We start from the raw sequence: 23,137 nt of genomic DNA on the forward strand, positions 1-23,137 counted from the left end.
GGCAGGGGGGTTGGACTGGATGGTCCTTGTGGTCTCTTCTAACTCTATGATTCTATGATTTCAATGATCTTTTGTGGCTTCCTGTGCACACTGCAAAGATAAAGGGGAGAGGGGTTAGGACTTTTTATCTGAACTAACTTCCAGGGAAAATTAGAATAATAAGACATTTCACCAAAAGTTCAATGAAAAAATTAAATGGCAATTCATTGTGCTCCAGTTCCTGCCATTTGTCAGCCCTTTGGCACTTGCCTTAGCTATTTTCTCTTTTGTTGCTCTGCTACTACTCTAACAGTGGATTTGTGTGTATGTTATTCAGAAGTAAGCCCTACTGTTCTTAATGGATTCTGTTCACCATGTAAAGGATTGCAGCATGAAGGGGCTGGTTTTCAGGATGGTCTTCAAAATTAAACTAGGACTAAATGATATATTTTCCCTTCCGGGGTCTTAGCTATCAGAGGCAAGGTGTGAGGATTATTTCTTTTTTTTTATTTTTAAATTGCAGTTTCTTTCAGAGGTTGCCACAGACGACTGTTAAATGCAGTTTGCCTCAGTGAATTCTCTGGCGCTTGTTCCCCCCAAAATTAGACTCTTTTTACATACTGACATAAGAGGTATTGACATTTTTGGAAAAACAGAGGGAAATCCACAGCAGGAAGCCATTTTCTTTGCTTCCTGAGTCCTTGCTGTAGTTCTGAATCTGAAAAGAATGCCAGATGAATGTGGAAACAGACCAAAACAACTAGTTGAGCAATGTGAACTTTGTGTAGTTTCATAGGAATGTGTTCTCAGCAACAAGATTTACATTTTACAGATAAGTTGGTATGTCATTAGGGAGGATAATTCCGTTTTCTTTGGCAATACCTAGGCTACTGGGTCGTTCAAGACTCTGCTGAGTCAATAGTTTCATAACTTAGCCTAAAACATTTAATCTGGATAGAAAAACTAGCATGTCTACATTTCCCCATAGGCTATTGGATCCACATATTTAAATTAAAGCAGATTCCCAATTTTCAGTCCTTATCAACTCAAAGGAAAAGAGTGTGGTAGGGTCTCTTTCTTTATAGAGGTTTTTAAACAGAGGCTGGATGGCCATCTGTCGGGGGTGCTTTGATTCTGTGTTCCTGCATGGCAGAGAGTTGGACTGGGTGGCCCTTGTGGTCTCTTCCAACTCTATGGTTCTATGATTTTGTGAAAAGGGGTACTTTATATATAGCACTGTAGAATATAGCAGAGGAAGCAGAGAGCAAACATTCCATTTATTTTTTATATTCAGTAGTATCAACTCTTAATGGCTTGTAGCAGGGGTAGCCAAACTTCAGACTTACAAAATGTACTCTGGTGTTGTTGTTTTTTTTGTTTTGTTTTTACTAAAACTCCAAGACAAGAGACAAATATGTTGAATTAAAGATACGTAAGCCTAGGAATTTGTTTTGAATTCTAGTATCAAATGTAGATCCTACACTTTCCACCAATAATAATAATAACAACAACAACTTTTGGCTTACTCCCCATCCTCCCTGCATCTTCCCCACCACTTTCTAAAGTTCAGCATAAATATACTTTGTGTGCAGGAGCCCTGGTGGCACAGTGGTGAAATGCCTGTACTGCAGCCACTCTCTCAAAACCATAAGGTTGCGAGTTCAAGACCAGGAAAAGGGCTCAAGCTCGACTCAGGCTTGGATCCTTCCGAGGTCACTAAAATGAGTACCCAGATTGTTTGGGGCAAATTAGCTTACAGTTGTAAAACGCTTAGACACTGCTTAGGTGGTATGAAGCGGTATATAAATGAAGCTTGTTTGTTTTGTGTTTGCAAAACCTTTAGTAACATCCTACGGCACAGTGAAAAGGCTTGTGGGGAAAGGAATTTTTAATTTATAGCAATAGCCAAGTACATTTCTATATCACTTATCAATAAACTAGCACTCCTTAAGCAGTTTACAATGTGTAAATCAATTGCTCCCAACATCCAAGTACTCATTTTACTGACCTACGAAAGAAGGCCAAGGACCTTGGAGCCCTCCTCTGGGATCAGACTTACAATAATAGTAATAATAATAATAATAATAATGTTTATTTATATACCGCTTTTCCAAATTAGATCAAAGCGGTGTACAACAGGAAGTACAATACAAAGTAAAAAAACAAACAAACAAACATAACAGGCCTCTCTCCCCCTCAAGATGGTGGTCGGAAGAGGGCTCTTAGTCTTTCAGGCCAGGCCTGAAATGTTGTGTCTGTAATACCAGCTGTAGCAAGGTGGAGGTGAAGGAAGGGAGAGTTGGGGGAGGAGAGAGCGATCAGGTGGGGGAAATCAGAGGAGGAGACCCTGGGGTGGAGCCAGCAGGAAGGGAGGTGGAGCCCCCGGGGGGTATAAAGAGAAGGGAGCAGCCGAGCGCGGGGAGAGGGCTGAGACGCGGAAGAGGAGGGCGCGGAGAAGCGGTCGAGACAGGGATAGCCAAGGTAACCCACAGCCCTCGGAGGGTCGGAAGGCCAGTCTCGTTGCAAACGAAACTCAGCCCTAGACCTCCTGGCCCTCATGAGGCCCTGAAGTTAAGGGACCCTAGAGAAGAGGGTGACTTCCCGTACCCCGCGGACGAGGGGTGGGGAGAGGTGGAGGTCCCAAGGCTAGTGAGCGAATGGTGGGACAGTAAGGGCCAGAGGTGGGAGCAAGGACCTGAACCGCAGGAATGGGAGAAAGCCGACCGGGAGCGTCTGGAGAAGCATTCGGGTGGAAGAACCTTGTCTCCTAGCTAAACTCACCTGCGCTGGGGTTGGAAACCCTAAATGAAGAAGGGACACGTGTTGTCTTTGAGACTCAGTTGTTAACTTGCATCACTGTGTTACGTTACTTGTTGCCAATAAAGAAGGCCTTGTTGCAGCACCGGTAACTCAGGGTTAGTTTGTTTCTCACGTGCTGCGGCTGACAACAACTACATTACCCATCATGCAACCCGCCGCACCGGCCACGCCCACAGTGGTGGAGAATGCGGGGCACGCCCCAAGGGCGGGGCCACCGACGGGACATGAACAATTGTTTGTTTGGTTCGCTGAGCAGCAACAGCTCATGTTACAACACGTGTCGGCTCAGCAAGCTAGGGTCCTGGAGCAAGTGTGTGCGGCTCAGCAAGCTGCTCAAGCCCAGCTGGTGACCCAGATGACGAGCTTATGGAGGTCACCCCAGGCTACCGGACAAGAAGAGCGGGGCCTGACGTGGTCGGTGGGCCTGAACCCACTCAAGCTCATGAAAATGGGGCCGCAAGATGACGTTGAGGCTTTTCTCAACACTTTTGAACGGGTTGCGGCGGCAGCCCAATGGCCCCAAGAGCAATGGGCCTTGATCCTAACGCCTTGCCTCACAGGACCTGCACAGGAAGCGGTGGATACTTTGTCCCCAGAAGAGGCCCGGGACTATGCAAAGGTAAAAGGGACAATTCTGCAGACTTTAAACATCTCGGAAGACACCTACCGTATGAGGCTGAGAGAGCTCCGATGGAAGCCGGGGATGCATCCGCGGACCCTTGGTCAGAAAATTAGGGCAAGCGGATTGATGTGGCTGAAGCCGGCGGAGCGGACTGCGGGCGAGGTGGCAGAATTGGTCTTGGTGGAGCAGTTTGTAGGGGGTTTGCCTCCTCAGGCTCGGAATTGGGTCCGATGCCATAGACCTAAGGATTTGGAGAAGGCGGTTACGTTAATGGAAGCTTTCGCGCTGGCGGAGGAGAGTGAAGGTGGAAGAAACCGCAGAGGCTTGGAGGGAATCCCGCTGCGAGGGGGAAAGAGTGGTGTAGGACCCTGGAGACCGGGGGGAAAGGTGCTGTCCCCAGCAAACCCAACCAAAGAAGAGGCCAACTCTCAAAAGCCAGGCGAGGGGCCCCGGAGCAGTCCTGAGGCGGGGGCCAAGGAAGGACCGCGAAAGCCGATAGTCTGCTTCACCTGTGGGATGGAGGGACATGTGAGAAGGGAGTGCCCCGTGATGGAATGCTCCTGGGGTGACACGTGGGACGCAGCCCAGGTAAGCACTGCGGAGTTAAGGGGTAAAGTCCTCCCCATCCGGGTGAATGGAAGGGAGGTACGAGCCTTGGTGGATTCCGGGTGTAACCAGACGTTAGTGAAGGAGAACCCCGGGGGTCCGGTGGTGCACAAGGTTAATGTTAGATGCATACACGGGGATTTAAAGGCTTATGACGTCGTACAGGCCTTGGTAGAGGTAGAAGGAACCCCGAGGTGGATAAAGGTGGGAGTGGTTCCTACCTTGAGGTGGGAGGTGCTGTTGGGACGGGATTGGCCAGGGTGGCGGCAACTTCTAAAGGAGCCCGAGGGGATGGCGGCAGAAGTAACAGGGGCGATAGAACCTGATATAGGAGGGGTGAAGAGAGCCCAAGTGGCGGCCTGGCAACAGGATGACTCTGGCCTCCAAGAGGCCTTGCGACAAGCCCAGGCAGGTGGGGAAGGACCAAGACCACGGTTTGAAATGAAGGGTGATTTATTGTATCGGATTCCTCCCGAAGGGGGTCCAGGGGCCCCAGAAGAACAGTTAGTGGTCCCGAAGGTTCTCAGGAATGTAGTGTTAAGATTAGCTCATGAAATACCATTGGCAGGGCACTTGGGCATAGACAAAACGGTACAGAGGGTAGTTCAACGATTCTATTGGCCAGGGGTGTTTGCCGATGTAAAGGCTTTTTGTCAGTCTTGCCCTCAGTGCCAATTGGTGCAGGGAAAAGGGGCTCCAGGAGGAAGATTGATACCTTTACCTATTGTGGAGGAGCCTTTTTCAAGAATTGCGATGGATATCGTCGGGCCCCTGGAGGTCGCGGCTGGTGGGTATAGGTATTTGTTGGTAGTAGTGGACTGCGCTACTCGATACCCTGAGGCTATCCCGCTGCGGACCATACATGCCACCAGGATAGCCCAAGAACTGATTAAGCTCTTTTCTCGGGTAGGTTTCCCGCGGGAGATATTGACAGATCAAGGGTCTAATTTTATGAGTCAGACCTTGGCTAAGATGTGGCAAATGCTAAAAGTTAAACCGTTTAAGACCTCAGTGTACCACCCCCAGGCCAATGGAATGGTCGAGAGATTTAATAGGACCCTTAAGACAATGTTGAAAAAGTTTGTAACTGACCATCCCAAAAAGTGGCCACAGTTGGTAGAACCACTACTTTTTGCTTTCAGAGAAGTTCCCCAATCATCATTAGGTTTTTCCCCTTTTGAGCTGATTTTTGGGAGAAAACCCCGAGGGATCTTGGACATTGTGAAAGAGGGGTGGGAGGAAGAGGCGCCCAAATCTCAGTCAGAACTACAATTTGTTCTACAGATGAGGCAGAGGCTGAAGGACATTGGGCAGATAGCTAAAGAGAATTTGTCCCGAGCTCAAGAAGAACAGAAAAGGCTGTATGATCGTAAGGTGCAGGAAAGGGAGTTACAGGTGGGGCAGAGGGTATTGGTGTTACTGCCCACGCAAAAGGCTAAGCTATTTGCCCAATGGCAAGGACCTTTCGAGGTAGTGAGGAGAGTAGGTCCTGTGGATTATGAAGTACAAATGGATGGGGAAACACCTAGAAAACAAATTTTCCACATTAATCTCCTGAAGGCTTGGAAGATTCGGGAGGCGCTGTGCACCGAGGTGGTTAGTGAACCTGAGGATGAGGAATGGATGATAGGGCCGCAGACAGAGGAATTCTTGGAGACAGGAGAGGTGCCAATTATGTCCCCACTTACCGAACAACAGCAGGAACAGGTGAGGGGGTTACAAAAACATTTTGAAGATGTCTTTACGGGGAAGCCCGGTTGCACGGAGGTCATCCAGCATGCCATTCATACTGATCCTCGAGTGATTGTGAGGTTGCCCATCAGGCCGTGGCTTTGGCGGGTCCAGGAGATGATAAATAAAGAAGTGGAAACTATGCTAGCACTAGGGGTAATTGAGCCTTCCAGAAGTCCTTGGAGGAGCCTCCCGGTTATGGTCCCAAAACCTGATGGTACGGTGCGCTTCTGTATAGATTTTAGACAGATAAATAAGGTATCCAAGTTTGACGCGTACCCCATGCCCGGGGCAGTAAATCTATTAGAACGCTTGGGCCAGGCAAAATACTTGTCCTCTATAGACTTGACTAAGGGGTACTGGCAGATTAAACTTCGTCCCGAAGATAAAGAGAAGACAGCTTTTGCAACCCCAAAGGGTTTATTCCAGTTTACTCGCATGCCATTTGGCCTGCACGGGGCAGCCGCCACTTTTCAGAGAGCAATGGATGTAGTCTTGAGGGAGTTGTCTAGTTTTGCGGCTGCCTACATAGATGACATTATCATCTTCAGTGACTCATGGGAAGAGCACATGAAACACCTAACAAGGGTGTTAGTGGCCCTCAGGGAGGCAGGTTTAACGGTCAATCCTAAGAAATGTGCCATCGCCTGTGACCAAGTAAGATATTTGGGGCACCTGGTGGGACGAGGAGTTATAAAACCCCTAACAGACAAAATAGTCAAGGTGCAGGATTGGGGCATACCCCAGACTAAGAAACAAGTACGACAGTTTCTGGGGTTGGTAGGATATTATCGTCGCTTTATTCCCCATTTCGCCCACATTGCCTGCCCTTTAACTAACTTAACAAAGAAAAGCCAGCCCCGAAGGGTTAGATGGGGTCAGGAAGAACAAGAGGCTCTGGACAAATTAAAAGCCCATCTGTATAGTTACCCGGTAGTGAGAGCACCGGACTTCTCTAAAACATTTATTTTGCAGACAGATGCCTCAGAGGTGGGATTAGGGGCGGTCCTGTCCCAGGTGTGGGAAGATGGAGAACATCCAGTTTTGTATCTCAGTAGGAAGTTAAAAGAAGCAGAAAAGCGCTATGCGGCTATTGAGCGGGAAGCTCTAGCTATCAAATGGGCGGTCACAGAGCTCAGATACTATTTGTGGGGGGCCCCGTTCCAGCTGGTCACAGACCATGCCCCACTAACGTGGCTAGCGTCCATGAAAGATACCAATCCCCGCATAACTAGGTGGTACATGGCATTACAGCCCTATGCATTTACAGTACAACACAGACAAGGTTTATTGCATGCTAATGCGGATTTCTTTTCTCGACAGGCCACCTGAACCGCTCCACCACCGCCAACTCTCTTAACGGGGGGGTTATGTAGCAAGGTGGAGGTGAAGGAAGGGAGAGTTGGGGGAGGAGAGAGCGATCAGGTGGGGGAAATCAGAGGAGGAGACCCTGGGGCGGAGCCAGCAGGAAGGGAGGTGGAGCCCCCGGGGGGTATAAAGAGAAGGGAGCAGCCGAGCGCGGGGAGAGGGCTGAGACGCGGAAGAGGAGGGCGCGGAGAAGCGGTCGAGACAGGGATAGCCAAGGTAACCCACAGCCCTCGGAGGGTCGGAAGGCCAGTCTCGTTGCAAACGAAACTCAGCCCTAGACCTCCTGGCCCTCATGAGGCCCTGAAGTTAAGGGACCCTAGAGAAGAGGGTGACTTCCCGTACCCCGCGGACGAGGGGTGGGGAGAGGTGGAGGTCCCAAGGCTAGTGAGCGAATGGTGGGACAGTAAGGGCCAGAGGTGGGAGCAAGGACCTGAACCGCAGGAATGGGAGAAAGCCGACCGGGAGCGTCTGGAGAAGCATTCGGGTGGAAGAACCTTGTCTCCTAGCTAAACTCACCTGCGCTGGGGTTGGAAACCCTAAATGAAGAAGGGACACGTGTTGTCTTTGAGACTCAGTTGTTAACTTGCATCACTGTGTTACGTTACTTGTTGCCAATAAAGAAGGCCTTGTTGCAGCACCGGTAACTCAGGGTTAGTTTGTTTCTCACGTGCTGCGGCTGACAACAACTACATTACCCATCATGCAACCCGCCGCACCGGCCACGCCCACACCAGCATTTAACCGCTGTGCCACCAAGGCTCCTTTATGGATGTAGAAAACTTCTTTGGTTTCTGGTTTATGACATTCTGTCTATTGGTTCTATACACAAGGGCCTAAATGTTCTTAAGGCAATCTGATCTTGGAAACTAAGCAGTGCCAGTTCTGCTTAGTATTGTACTTGGATGGGAGACCACCAGTGAATACCAGGTGTGGTGTGCTATATTTCATAGAAAGGAACTGACAAAAACTTCTCTGAGTAAACCTTGCCTAAGAAAACCTTATGAAATTCATGAGATTGCCATAAATTGACAGGAAACCTGAAGATATTTACATACATGGCGCTTCACTGCATACTTTAGTTGATGTGTACAGCATAGCAGCAGCTGCTTCTATGTATGAAAGAGAAATTAATATCTGAAGAGTTAAATTCAGGAAGGCTTGTACAGCTTTGCATGTGATGTATAATGAACGTCCCACAAAGTGCAAACAATATGGTTTGGATTTAACTCCCCTGCTGAGTTGGCTTCCAATTTCAATATTTTTAAAGAAACATGATGGCCGGGTTGCGGGTGGGAGATGTATTCAGGCATGGGTTTTTTTCCTTAGCCCGCAAAACTGCAGATTGCAGTAATCTTAACATTTTTATCCTTTGAAGGTTGCCTTCTGTTTTCATTTATTGGAGTTTTAAAATACCGTATTTTCCGGCATATAAGACGACTGGGCATATAAGACGACCCCCAGCTTTTCCAGTTAAAATACAGAGTTTGGAATATACTCGCTGTATAAGACTACTCCTTTTCCAACACACACCAAATAAAAATTTAAAAAACATCAGATTTGATTTCAATATGGTAATTTTAATTCAAATGCTTATGACATGCAGATACTTAGCAGGCAAACTTGCTGTATACAAAGCCTGCTTGGATTGGTTAGCTCTCCCTGCCTGCCCAGCCCTCCCTGTCTCCAAGACTATTAGAGCGGTATTGCAAACACGGTTTTCCCCCCATATCCTGGGTGTCCCGGACGCCTGCAGCTTGCTCCGCCCTTCAGTTACATATGCGGCGACTGCAGATTCTCCACTCTGGCTCAGAAGTTTCAGCATCTGCCCTATAAGATGACACCCGGCATATAAGATGATCCCCAAATTTTGAGAAGATTTTTCTGGGTTAAAAAGTAGTCTTATACGCCAGAAAATACAGTAATTAAACTGAATCATCCAGAGGATTTTAACTGTGTTATAGCAAAGCTCCGAAGGGTGACATTTTTAGACTACAACTCCCAAACTGCCCAACCACATGACTACTGGAGTTGTTGTGTTGTTGTTTTTTCTAAAGTATTTTTTCAAGTTTGCATCATATGCTGTATAGATCAGCCTCCAGGCTGAATAGCAATAAGTCAACAGTGAATTATGAATACAAATGACTGTTTCCTATGATGCATCGATATCTTCTCTTTGTAGTAGTGTTTGGCATAATGGAAGGCCTGATCTTGGACACAACAAAACAAAGTGAAACTACACGATATTGCTACACTGCCAGATCTAAACCATGCAGCATAAATCTGGACTTGTCTGAAACTTTAGCTGTATATACCTTTTAAGGATATAGTTGAGTAACTCCCCACTGTCATTTACTCTGTGTTCTCTTAATAAAAGAAGTCATCTTATCCCCAGCTTTTTTGTTTTAAGAACAGGTTACTGCTTGTAAACTGCTTCATGACTCCAGGCTGTCAGTACAACACATGCTCTGCTCAGTGGGTTGGACCCAGTCTAAGTCAGCTAAACTTAGTCCCCTTTGAAGTCACTGGGACTTAAAGTTAATCATTGTTTAACTGATTTCACTACAACCCAAGTTCAGCAAATACACAAAGCAATTGTATACATTGGCCTAAATCCACTTGTTAGATATCCAGATATTCTTGTAGATTGGCAAAAACACAGCGCAGTCTCATATAGGTGGGCTCAGGGCTAGTAGCTCTGAGCATTTGCTCTGCTTGTTTGGGTTCTTTGTACTGTGAAATTACAGAGATCTCACCATACAGAAGTTTGATAGGTAAAACTGGTAAAATATATGAGGCATAGAAGTGCGAGCTGTTGCAATGGTACTTACCAAGACTGGCATATTAAGACAAAAAACGCAGGGGGTAGTTCAGAAGAATCAAAGCCAGAGTATTTGTCCTTGCAGCACATCTCCTATAGATTTAGCTGGGCCCCAAAGTTGCATCTCTTGCTTCCCAATCTGGAAACTACTGTGGTCAGTGTGTGTCTGTGAATGCCTTCGCTGCATATAGTGGCCTATTACTTGACAGAAAGTAACTTGGCTGTTTCGAATTGCCCTGCCCCCTACCCAGAGGTTTCTCTCCATTCTCTGCTGGTATTCCGCCTACAAATATTTCATTTTGTGTCAGAACAAGTATTTGGGGAGAATAAAACAAGACTTATTACTTTGCCAGAATCATTGCAAACTGACCCACTGGGGCTAAAAGATTGGGAGCATTATGGCATTGCTGGGTGTTTCCTCCATATCACAAATTTACTGGCTCCCTCAGTACATGGGCAGTGAGGCTAGCAGCCTCTGACTGGCAGGCTTTGGCAGTATTTCCAGGTTTCTGGATATCCTGTGCTTTCTTTCAACTCCCCACATTGTATAGTGTTGGTTCTGCCAGTATAGCTTCCTCATTCCCAGTAACTGTTTCGATTGGCTCTTTTCTCAAAGCTACATATGCACTTGTTTTGTTTTAAAAGAATAGCAAGTGCCCTCTAATTCTAAAATAAATGTTCCCTCCATTTTAACAGTAAGAAGTTTATTCATGGATTACCACATTTCTGTATGGGAAAAAAACCACATTCTTGCAGTTGTTCTTACTTTCCCACCACATCTTCAGATAAAATTACTTTCATTTGTAAAGATGTCCCAAATATTTTGATGTGGCAGTATCTCCTGAGCAAAGATTTCTTGAAACGAGTTTGCATTTGGCTTTGTTTTTTGCTTCAGTCTGCAAGGCAGACAGGCTGTCTCATGTCCTTAGCTATTTTGGAGCACCAATTTATACAAACATATGCATTACGTTTCTTAAAAAGTTTAATAAATTACAATTGAAAGTTGAAGTTTCAGTTATAATAGTATAAAAACTAAGTTGTATATAATACCCAACAAATTATTTGTGTTGATGCTTCTGATCTGTACAAAACAAGTTCATAGCCTGCCTTCCAAGCATTTTAAGGAATATAAAATATTGCTGTTCTCAGTTTATATGAAAATTCCTCAGGTTATTTATGCACTGAACAATCAGCAGCAAAATACTTGTATAAGCTTGTAATACTGCAAGCCACACAGTGAGACAGACTGGTTTCCTTCTACTGTATTAAAGTAAAATATACGGTGTTTCTAAACACTTTATGTTGGCTTAAATAGTTAGAATACATACAAAACTTGTAAGGGAAGGTGAGCTGGATAATTGGAGGGAAAGACTAAAGTCCCTGACAGGTATAAATTTTGGGCTGGAAAAAAAGTGAAAAATATGCTTTTAGAGTGATATGAGACATTCCAAAGTCCATTAAAAATGTACTGGAGTAGATAAAGACCAGATCAACTGATCTAGGTTTTTAACATGTCTTTAAAAAAACAACAACAACAGAACACCCTTCCAAAAGGAGATTCACAGTGTTTAAAACTACATGGCGTCTATAGTTAGAGCTACTGCCATATGTATCATTACACTCCAGGTGGCAATGCATTCTTGTATCATCCCAAGCTACAGTTTACAGAAAATTATGTGCCAACACGTGCAGCCCAGAAACACCCAGTGCACAGATTAAACTGACATGGCCTGTCAGACGAGCTTGAGAATACTTCAGAAATTTGTTGCACGTTGCTTTCCTAAAGCGGGATTCACATAGTGTGTAACTTGATTTGACAGCATGCCAGAAGTAAATAGGTTGCAAAGTAGCAATGTATCTTTTCGTCAGCACAAGGCAGAGTTCTGATGAAAGACTGATGTTCTCACAATTGCAAGCTCATCCACACACTGCTCTTGGGAATGACTCTCTTCCTAGAAGTACTCCTCTTCTTCATCAAAAAACCCATTTTCCAGTGCATATGCACAGTCTGCGCTTGATACAGCTTGGCAGGCACCTTTGTATTCTTGAATTGACTCATAAAGGGAATATAGTTGACACAGTAATGACATATCTAGCTGCCGGAGGCCAACCTTGTAGGAGAAAAAACACATAAGTCAGTATAGATATTTTAATTTTACTCCTATAATACTAGTCCTTGCACATATTTTTTTCTCCCTTTGGTGACTAAATACAGAAGATCAGTGTTGTACCTGACAATTATTCAGTGTAGCAAGATGATTAAATTACTTAGGAGATTCCACCCAGCTGAAGAAAGAGCTGTGAGGGAGTGTTTATTGTTTTTGCCGTGTGGCAAAGCATTCCTGATGCCCCAGTCATGGCACATGTCCCTTTTAACAGCAAAGGATCCATATAATCAGAGGCTGATAAACTGCACCTAGTAGGAACAAAGTATTATCCAACAGAACTGTGTCATAGTCGGGTCACTGGTGAAGCTCTATAATATCAGTGAATGGTTATTATTTAAAGGGCAACATCAGCCATCAGGAAAGTGGTATTGAATCCTTTGCATTTTTACTTTACAGCCATTTCCTTCTGGTGGGGATCCTAATCACAGAACCTCCTGGGAGAGAAAGAGTTCATGGGAGGGGACATACACATTTAAAAAAAGAAAAAATCATTACTCCTACTCCACCCATCTTTAAATTTCATGTCCCCATGGAATCATGGATATTCATGTTCATGGATAATAATGATATAGAATATAAGGACATCCTGATTTGTGAAAGATCCATCATGTTTTGCTGTCCTTTTGAAAAACACTCCAGATTGATAACACTTGCTGAAATGGCCATGGAAACTGTTTATCACAACAGTTTTGTATCTTTTACTACATCCCTTTTCATAGGCATTTTAAGGAATAGTGATGTTCTGCTATGTTGGGCTTTTGCTATCAAAGTGTTCTGAACACAGACATTGAACTAAATACAGAACTGCCTAAGGTTTAACTGAAGCCTATTAGCATGTAATACCTAATAAGGCAGCTTCATATGTTGCACAGTTCCCTCTATCCTGTGCAGGCTGTATGCATGTGGAAAGTTAAGACTGCCATGTGTCAAAATATACCAGTTGTTCCATAGAAGCTAAAATTAAGCTAAGTGTCAGTGCTGTCTGGAGAACTCTAGTTTTAAACCCATCTGCAACAATTTCAGCTCACGTGGACAGTTTTATCTAAGAAAATACAAGAAATAATGAGGATGGAACTAAAATATGATCAAACACAGCACCATATTCCTCCCCCCCCCCCACACACACACCCTTCCTGCACATCTCTTGCCAAGCCAAGCTTTTCCTGTGCTCATTTTTTAAAACTGTCGGAAGCAAGGGGGGGAGGCTGGGCAAGTCTCCTCTCTTGAAATTTAAAACTATACATTGCAGTGCCCAAGGTCACAGCACAGTTTCATTCTACCTTGCAAAATATGATACATTACTACCAGACATTAAGTCTGCTTTTCCTGCCTGAAGGTGGTTCTAGAAATGGTTTTATTCACCCATCGAAACAAATCGCTTGCTTCCTGCTTGTGGGCAAAATTAACTTTCGGGGTTGGCCTTTTTACAGAAGTGCATTAAGGAAGGCAAGCTAAAATTACTGTATCAGAGAAGAACAATTAGTAAAAGTTTTTATGATGGGTAGTTTAATTAGAAAAAGAGTTGGATATGAGATAAGGTAACTTATGAAGGGTAGATAGTTCGTACCTCTCAAGAAAACATAAAAGTGTCCTTTACCAACCAAATGATATAATTAAGATTGATGGCAGAGGGTGTGATCCATCTACTGACTTTCTTGCTGCAGACATAGAATCTCTGAATTAAACAACTAGATCTCATAAACATGTATGTGCTACTTTTACTATTAGGAGTATTATTGAAGTAAATACTGTCTACAACTCATCCTAGAGCAGATAATTCTGGTGAAAGGAGAACCTGCTTGTTACATTAAATATATTTGTCTGCACTGTTGTTGTGTGTCTTCAAGTTGTTTCCAATTTATGGCAACCCTACCATGGGGTTTTCTTGGCAAGATTTGTTCAGAGGAGGTTTGCCATTGCCTTCACCGGAGGCTGAGAGCATATGACTTGCCCAAAGTCACCCAGAGGGTTTCATGGTCCGTGCTCTGCATATGCACATTTTAGAAACGAAACCACCAATCTGGCCAGTGGGGTAAGTAGAGAGAGGGTGAGCACTTTCTTTGACAAACTGCAGTCTAAATGTGGGAATACTCCTTCCCACACTATGAAACTACTGTTTGTCCTAGGAGCAGTTTTCCTTCAAGATGAATAATTTTAGAAGTCTTATGTCTGCCCTGAAGACATACAGATATACACACTTAACCTGCTATGTACTTTGATTGTAACTTGAGTCAGTAAAGCCAATCTTGTAGATGAGGGCTTTGCTGGCTACCATTCCATGTCTTTTGTTGTTTTTAATTTATTTCTCTTAATGTTATGCTTTTAATCAAGATTTTGCTGTTAGCTCCAATCTTATTAGCCTACTTGAGTGCAATTTTGGGGGGCATATTTGGCATAAAGGTGGAGTTTAAATTAAAGAAAGGAATAATAGACTGTGTGGCTACATACTTCACGACTGATGATTTTAGAGCAGTGCTATTCAAAGTGGTGGTCCCGGGACTGGTGCCAGCCCCAAGTTATTGACTGGTTTTTCCACAGGGGGAAAAAAAACAGTTGTAGTCAATGAATACAGATGTGATGCTGGTCACTTGCATCAGATAATCTGAGAAATGCTGCTTTAACGTTGACAAGTGGGTTGTTGTTGTGTGCATTCAAGTCACTTCCAAGTTATGGTGACCCAAGTTGAACCTATTATGGGGTTTTCTTGGCAAGATTTGTCCAGAGGAGGTTTGCCGTTCTCTTCCCCTATGGCTGAAAGCATGTGACTTGCCCACTGTTTTCTGGTGGATTTCATGGCCGAGAAGGGGATCGAAGCCTGGTCTCCAGAGTCACAGTCCAACATTCAAACTACTACATTATGCTGGCTTTCTGACAACTGGGTATCCTTGTGGAAAACACACGATGGAAAAAGGTAGACAACATGCCACAGTCTAAGTAGATTTTGAAAGGACGTATTGCCAACACTTAGAATCCTAAGAAACAAAGTATCTTGAGATTCCAAAGAAAACTACAGTGGGCCCTTGGTATACGCGGGGATCTGTTCCGGACCCCCCCCCCCCGCGTATGCCAAAATCCGCGTATGCTCAAGTCCCTTTTGTCCCCAATGGCGGCATGCGTGCACACACGCCGCCATTGGGGACAAAAGTCCCTCTCCTCCCTCCCCTCCCTGCTTACTTGCTCCTTCGCCGTCCTCCTTGCTGCTGCCTGGAAGAAGGACCGGGGGCAGCCTCTTGGCCTCCATGAGCAGCACCCGGCCTTTGCCGCGGCGACGGAGGAGTCGGCGGCAAGGAGGAGGCAGCGCGGTGATGGAGCAGGTAAGCAGGGAGGGGAAGGGGGAAGGAGGGTAGGTAGATAGATAGGTAGGTGGGAGGGAGGGAGGGACTTTTGTCTCCAATGGTGGCACACATGCACGCGTGCCGCCATTGGGGACAATTTCCCCAGATTTGCCATGCGTGTATGCTCAAATCCGCGCATGGCAAATCCGCGTATAAGGAGGGCCGACTGTATTTAAATTAAGAAGCTCAACTCCACTCAAAGAAGCAAAGGCTCTATTTTATAGAAATATATATGGCAGGGGGATTTTGTGCCTCCCAACTACGAAAGCTGTAGATGTTTTTCCTGCTTTTCTCTCATTCACTCTTATCTGAATAGCCAATCCTTTTGCAACAGCTATTACAGCAAGGGTAGGCAACTGTGGCCCTCTAGATTTTGGTGAACTGCAACTTCCAGCATTACTCACCAGTGGCAGTGTTGGCTAGATAAACTGGGAGTTGCAGCCCAACAACTTCTGATGGTCCACATAATCTCTACCCCTGCAGTAGAGATATGTCTCCTGGAGGAGATATATTATTACTATTAGTGTGATAAAGCCACATAGTTGAAATGTAAGAAGGTAGAATGGGAAGAAAATATGTAATGAGTGTCAATGTAATAACAAGCAACACATTTAGAAAAATCAAATGTGGAATATGATTGGACAGAACAAAAATGGCTATGCAAGCCAGTAGGCATCGTAACAAGTTCACCTTAAGGTTGCCATAAGTCAGAAACAACAACAAGAAACCACTGATTCCAGAGTACTCATGTGCAGGCCCCTCACTAGCCTCTCTTGTTGGATGACTGAAGCAGGGGGTGTTCAATCCAGGATTTGAACTTGTGACTTCCCATGTACTTAGCCAGTGGTATTCACAGATTACAATGTCTCCTCCATCCCCTTCAGGGCTCTAGAAATGTCTGGCTCTGTAACCTGAGCCTCTGGGGCATTACAGATGTCTCATGATGCATGTTTGTTTCTCTATCTGTGTCTGATTGGTTAGAGATCTGCTCTGTGAAATGGGAGCAAAATATTCTAGGCCTCTTTCTTCCCTCTTTGTTTGCTGCTGCACTAACATCCCAAAGGTGAATGTTGCACTATTTTCCTCTTGATGGGACTCATTTCTCCTCTTCCGTTCTCTCTTTTTCCATCTAAGTGCTTCTTCCTGTTGAGCTATTAAAGAGGTCAGAGGGATATTTCCTAGGGTTTCATTCCTACCAGTGCCACTTTGCCCAATCCACCATCCTCTCATGCAAAAGAACTTTTTCCTTTCAAAAGCACTGTTGAACAGGGCTTACATTTTTGTCCAGAGGAGGCCATGGGGTCACCATCCACACCTCCTCTCAAGTAAGGCTGGATAACAGTCAGGAAGGCCCATCCTTCCTGACTTGTCAAAAGATTGGTTGGCTGTTTTGAAACTGTATAAAACATTTAAAGACTTTCAAGTCCCACCTGCCAAAGATCTTCTAAACACACATGCATCTCCCAGGTTGCCTTTTATCTGTGTGGTGAGACAGAGCGATGTCACAGATCTATCTCACCACCACTGGGCACAGTATGGGTTCTTCCAGGATGGGTATCAAAAGCTGTGATGTTTTGTGTAGGCAATGTTTTCGTGAAATATGTTTGGCAGGTGTGGGGAGAGAACAATATTACAGCTTTCTCTGTATTTTTCTGTCTACTTAGCTTCTGCAGGCACATAGGACCATAATACATTTATAAGAACCATGGGATCATAGAATCATACTTGGAAGAGACCCCAAGGGCCATCCAGTCCAACCCCCTGCCAGGCAGGAACACAGTATCAAAGCACTCCTAACAGATGGCCATCCAGCCTATGTTTCAAAACCTCCAAAGGAGACTTCACCACTCTCCAAGTGAGTGTGTTCCACTGTCAAACAGCTCTTAATGTCAAGAAGTTCCTCCTAATGTTGAACTGGAATCTCTTTTTGTGTAGCTTGCATCCATTGTTCCGGGTCCTATTCTCTGGAGAAGCAGAAAACAAGCTTGCTCCATCCCCAATATGACATGTCTTCAAATATTTAAACAGGGATATCATATCACCTCTTAACCTTCTCTTCTCCAACTACAGCCCCACGTAAAGACATGATGCTTTCACATTAATTCTTGAAGGAACATGTTCAGCAAGGATAGGAGAGACATGGCCCTTCAGATGTTGTTTCCCTGCAACTCCCACCTTCTCTCACCATTGGCAATGCTAACTAAGGCTGATGGGAGTTGCAATTTAACTTCTTCTGGATGGCTGTGCATTCCCCTCCCTGTTGCACAGGCTAGCTGTACCATTCCACAACTCTGCAAAGATAAAGCTCAAATACCTTTTAATCACATCCTGAAATAGCCAGACTGAGAGTGATGCCTTCGCACTCAGGAACTGACACTAATTTGAAGGAAACTTATATTGGTTGCTACAACTTCCTTTCACCTAAAGAATAAGGGGAGTGGGGGAACCATTCCACAGTACTCAATCTGTGGCGGGGGGGTCAGATAGGTATAAATCATTGTTGCCTCCTGGAATTTCATTATGGCACATCCAACACAAAGTGTTTGTATACCTACTTATTAAATCTTCTTTCACTGTGGGCAAAATTAGCTTGTTTGCCTGGAGGCAGCTCTCATTAAAAACACATGTACTGTACCACTTCAAATAGGAAAACCTTTCAGATGGTGGAATTTTCAAAAGCTTTTGTGGGACAAAGTTGTTTATTTGTTGTTCATCAGTGGCAGTTTAGGACAAATGAAAAAAATGGGTTTGGGTGCGTCTTTGCTTACATTGCTGGATTCCTAGCAGCTCAATTTTCCATCAAATTTAAAAACCAATGTAAATCCACTGCTCTAAGCAGTCCAAGGCAGAGCCCAAGAAAGACTCCTGTGTGAAGCAAATGCCCATTAAGCCAATTAACCTACTTTTCAGAGAAGAAGTCAAATCAAACATGGGAAAGAAACAGCCTGCTTGTTCCAAGTCACATCCCCCTCTCTGGACCAGAACTAAACATTTCTAATCCAAACTCAGAAGACGTGTTTCTGGCATGCACACAACATACAACTTTTACATGAGATGGACAGGATGAAAAATGTGCTCCAGCCAAAACAGAATTTCTAGAGGAAGTCCAAGTTTAAGATATGTCTCTTTATTTGAGGAAGAAAAACAACCTTAATGTTATCTTCCAAGGAAATAAAGGGAGAAGGATGAAGAATGAGAAAGGGGCTTTAACTGGAAAGAGACTGGCAGACTAACAGTCCCATTTTCAAAACATACCTCAGATGTTATCAGGAAGCTAACTCTTAATGAGCTTCTTTCATTCCTGTTACAGTTTTCTTTCTCCTCCATAAGGAATGTTTCCAGTCACAATCTCTGGATTGGTTTTAGATCGGATAACAGCAAACTCATTGGGCCTAGGTCCAAAAATGGCTAATTCAAGATACCTTGAGGCGGCTTTAGGGTTGTGTTTCCTGAACAGCAGTGATCTCCTTGCAAATATCTTTTGAGACTGAGAGTTTTTAAAGCTGTTTCTGTGTGGTAGTGAAGTGTGCTGTTCAAGTTAAAATAAAAAATCCCACTGGGCATAGCCAAATTCTTCAGCAATGCTAGAAGAGTTCTTTGGACCTTACCTTATTATTATTATTATTATTATTAATGTTTATGTTTCTTTGTACCCCACTTTCCCCCCAAAATTGGGAGTCAAAGCGGCTTACAGTCTAAACGCACAGTATAATTAAAAACTGAAAAAATCAGCTATAAAGGATTTAAAATGCTACCATTTTAAAACAGACCATGGGACATAATTTAAAAAGATAACATCACTTAAAAACCATAGACTTTAAAACAATACAGTGGGTCCTTGTTATCTGCTGGGGCTTGGTCCCAGGACCCCCGTGGATAACAAAATCCGTGGAGGCTCATGTCCCATTAAATACAGTGGCAGAGCAGAATGGTGTCCCTTATATAAAATGACAAAATGAAGGTTTGCTATTTTGAATTTATACTTTTTTGGACTATTCTGAAGCCGTGGATGCTTGAATCTGGGGATAAAAAATCTGTGGGTGAAGAGGGCCGACTGTACTCTTTTGTTCTGTTTAAGCAAAAGAGTCTTCTGATTCCTCTTACTGTTTTTGTAACTGCCATCTTTTCAGCCCTAAACAAGATCAATTTTTTTAGAACCTTACAGTTGAAATGCAGTATCAAAACAAGCCAATACTAAATGGCTTTTAAAAAAAATGGGCCTGCAACAAGATTAAAATAAAGACAGAGGGAAGTGTCTCAGCTCAGAAACAGGAAAGACAAAGTTACACCGCCGACTGTGTTTGGATGGCGATTCAACCTTTTATTCCTGTGTTGCCTCAGTTTTTGAGCGAATGTTGATGCGCTCAATAGTATTTTCTCAAATTTTCTGCAAATACGGCTTAGCCGTTAGATTGCAAAGCATCCGCCACACTTCTGCTAATTTCTCCTTCAGAACAGCTCTGCAAGGAAGGACAATGTAATGACTCCATGAGTCCATCCACACTGCAGAAATAATGCGGTTTGATGCCGCTTCAACTGCCATGGCTCCAGGCTAGAGAATTCTGGGAGTGGTAGTTTGTTGGGGCCCCACTCTGGTGCCCCAACAAACTACCTTTCCCAGAATTCCACAGCCTGGAGCCATGGCAGTTGAAGCAGCATCAAACCGCATTATTTCTGCATTGTGGATGCAACCCATTAGTCCCAATGGAGGCTTGGCCCATAGGCAGCAAGGTACTTTTAGGCATAGAAAACCCAGCACTTTCCTTGGGTTTACTCTCTGAAGACTTCTATTTTAGTCCAAGGCGTACTTGGCCCCATTTTATGTCCCAGGATGTTTCCAAATACAAAGACAGGGGCACACAACTTACCCAATGGGTGCCAGCCAAGAAAGCCAACGTTTCCCAGAACCACCCGTTTCTCTTAAAATTTTAAGGTAATTTCGTATTGGGTTTTTTGGTATTTTAACTGTTTTAAATTTTATTGTAACTTTATCTATATCTATCTATCTATCTATCTATATATATATCTGTGAGTCTCCTTGGGTCCCTTCGGGGAGAAAGGCGGCACATAAATGAAGTATTTTATTTATTTATGCCATTATTTCATTTATTTCTTAAAATAATGACATAATTTGTTATTTCATTTATTTAAGCAAACAAAAATATCGTTTATGTATTTATTTGTTATGTCTTTATGTCATTTATTTTTCAACAAACAAATAAATAAAATATTATTTATTTATTTGTTATGTCGTTCTTTCATTTATTTATTTCAATTAAAAATCAATAAAAATATGTTATTTATTATGTCATTATTTCATTCATTCATTTCAATAAACGCTCTGGGCCCCACAACAAACTCCAACTCCCAGAATTCCATAGCAAAGAATCAGAGAGAGTTAAAGCGCTGCCAAAGCGGGTTATTTCTGGAGTGTGGCTGCAGCCTAAGTGCAACCCAGGGAGGGAGAGGAGGGCGAGGCACTGACCATCTCCTTGCGGAGGAGGGCGAGGGCGGCGTCGAGGTTGGGGGGCCTGGGGGGGTTCCGGGGGGCGCCCCCTTCTGCGGAGCCTGGGCTGCTGCTGATGCTGCTGCCGCTGCTCCGGCTGAGCTCGTCCTGGATGCGGGACTTCTGGGCGTAGAGGCGCTCCAGGGCCCGCCAGCGGCCTCCTCCTCCTCCGCCAGGGCCCCCTGCTCCGCTCGAGGAGGAGTTCAGGAGCCCGCTCAGGCTCTTGGGCAGCGGAGGGAGGCCCCCGGCCCCCGGCACCGAGCAGCTCATCCTCGGCCAAGGAGGGCCGCCTCCTCCTCCTGCTCCTGCTGCTGCTGCTGCTGCTCAGAATGCAGGGGAAGGAGGCGCTGCTCTTTCTGCTCTTTCTCTCGCTGGCTCTGGCCACGCCCCTCCTGCAACTTCGGCCCCGCCCACCCAGGCCCTTTTGTTGTAACCCGCCCTGATCCCTTGGGATTGGGCGGGCTACAAATAAACAAACCCTCATTATTATTATTATTATTATTACATTATTTAGAAGGAGAAGGAGGAAAAGGAAGAGGAGGAAGGAGAAGAGAGGAGGAGGAGGAGGAAGGAGATGGAGAAAAAGAACTAAATGAGAAAGAGGAGGAGGAGGGAGGGAAAAAAAAGAAGAGCGAGGAGGAAGAAGAAGAAGCCACAAAAGAGAAGGGAAAAGAAGGAGGAGGAGGAAGGAAGAGAAGAACAGAGAGGAGGAGGAAGAGAAAAGGGAAGAGGAAGGAGAGGGAAAGGAAGAGGAACGAAAGAAGGAGAGGAAAGAGACGAGGAGGAAACGGAAGAAGAAGAGGAAACGGAAGAGGAGAGGGAGAGGAAGGAGGAGGAGGAAGTGGAAGAACAAAGAAGGAAGAAGAACAGAGGAGGAGGAAGAAGAGAAAGAAGAAGGGAAAAGAAAGAAAATGAAAAAGAGTAGAGAGAAGAAGAAGAGAAGGAAGGGGTAGAGGAGGTGAAGCAGGAAGAGGAAGAGCAGAAGAAATGGAGGAGGAGGAAGGAAAAGGAGGAAGAAGAAGAGGAAGAGGTAGTAAAAGGAAGGGGGGGTCTGCCCAGGAGGGAAAAGTTTAATGCTCCTGGTGGTGGTGGTTGTTGTGGTGGTGGTGGTGTTGTGTTGTGTGTGTCAAATTGTTTCTGACTTAAGGCAACCCTAAGGCAAAACTATTGTGCTATCATTATTATTATTATTATTATTATTGCTGCAAGATTTGGTCAGAGGGGTTTGACATTGCCCTCCACTGAGGCTGGGAGAGTATTTCTTGGCCAAGGTCACCCGGTGGGTTTTATGGCCCAGCAGCAGGGTCTTGAATCCTGACCTCAGAGTTGCAGTCCAACATTCAAACCTCAGGCTGGCTCTCATAGGCTCCTGTGCCTTGGATCAAACATGGATCAGAATGAGGACTGCAATCAAGAAATCAGAAGAAGACTAGGAATTGAAATGGCAGCTATGAAGCAACTAGAGAAGATCCTAACGTGTTAAGGTTTACAACCAAGCACTAAAGTTAGAATGGTACAAGCCATAGTATTCCCCATTGCCATGTATGGGTGCGAGAGCTAGATAGTGAAGAAAGCGGATAAGAGGAAAATCAACTTATTTAAGACGTGGTGCTGGAGAAGAGTGCTAAGGATACCATGGGCAGCCAAGAAGATAAACAAATGGTCAGATATTTCCTTGGAAGCCAAGATGATCAATTGAGGCTCTTGTACTTTGGCCACTTCGTGAGAAGACATGATTCACTAGAAAAGGCGGTAATGCTAGGAAAAGTAGAAGGTAGTAGAAAGAGAGGAAGACTGCATGCCAGATGGATAGACACAGTGAGTGATAAAGATATACTGACAAGAGCCAAGTATTCCTGCATGGCAGGTGGTTGGCCTGGATGGCCCTTGTGGTCTCTTCCAACTCTGCCATTTTATGATTCTATAATAGGAAATAAACAGGTCCAAAATAAAAGAGAAGTGGCACAGTCAGGAAAGGGGAGTATGGGCTGTCTACTATAGGGGTATACAGCCTTCTTGGAACTGAGGGCTGTATTTGGTCTTGGTTGTGGGCTACACACATGTGAGTACACAGGCACAGGGGAGGGACTGAGATCTGAGTAATTCTGCTTGAAGTCAAGTGTGGAAAGGCTCTTTCACATGGGGTCAAACTAGAGGACATACTCAGCACAGTTTTAGAGCCCT

General features: G+C 44.6%; 1 protein-coding gene across 1 annotated transcript; it reads right to left on the bottom strand.

Moving 5' to 3' along the window:
* Positions 1–8,679: 8,679 nt before the first annotated feature.
* On the bottom strand, positions 8,680–21,243 carry LOC149310889 (protein FAM89A-like). Its single transcript, XM_089529956.1, has 2 exons — positions 20,933–21,243; positions 8,680–12,055 (listed from the first exon to the last, which is right to left on the bottom strand). The coding sequence occupies exons 1-2, from the start codon at positions 21,221–21,223 to the stop codon at positions 11,897–11,899; spliced, it is 450 nt and encodes a 149-aa protein (XP_089386082.1). The 5' UTR covers positions 21,224–21,243; the 3' UTR covers positions 8,680–11,896.
* Positions 21,244–23,137: the final 1,894 nt, after the last annotated feature.

Source organism: Sceloporus occidentalis, unplaced genomic scaffold (genome assembly GCF_023333645.1).
Source record: "Sceloporus occidentalis isolate IW3139 unplaced genomic scaffold, rSceOcc1.0.p SCAF_6, whole genome shotgun sequence".
NCBI lineage: Eukaryota > Metazoa > Chordata > Lepidosauria > Squamata > Phrynosomatidae > Sceloporus > Sceloporus occidentalis.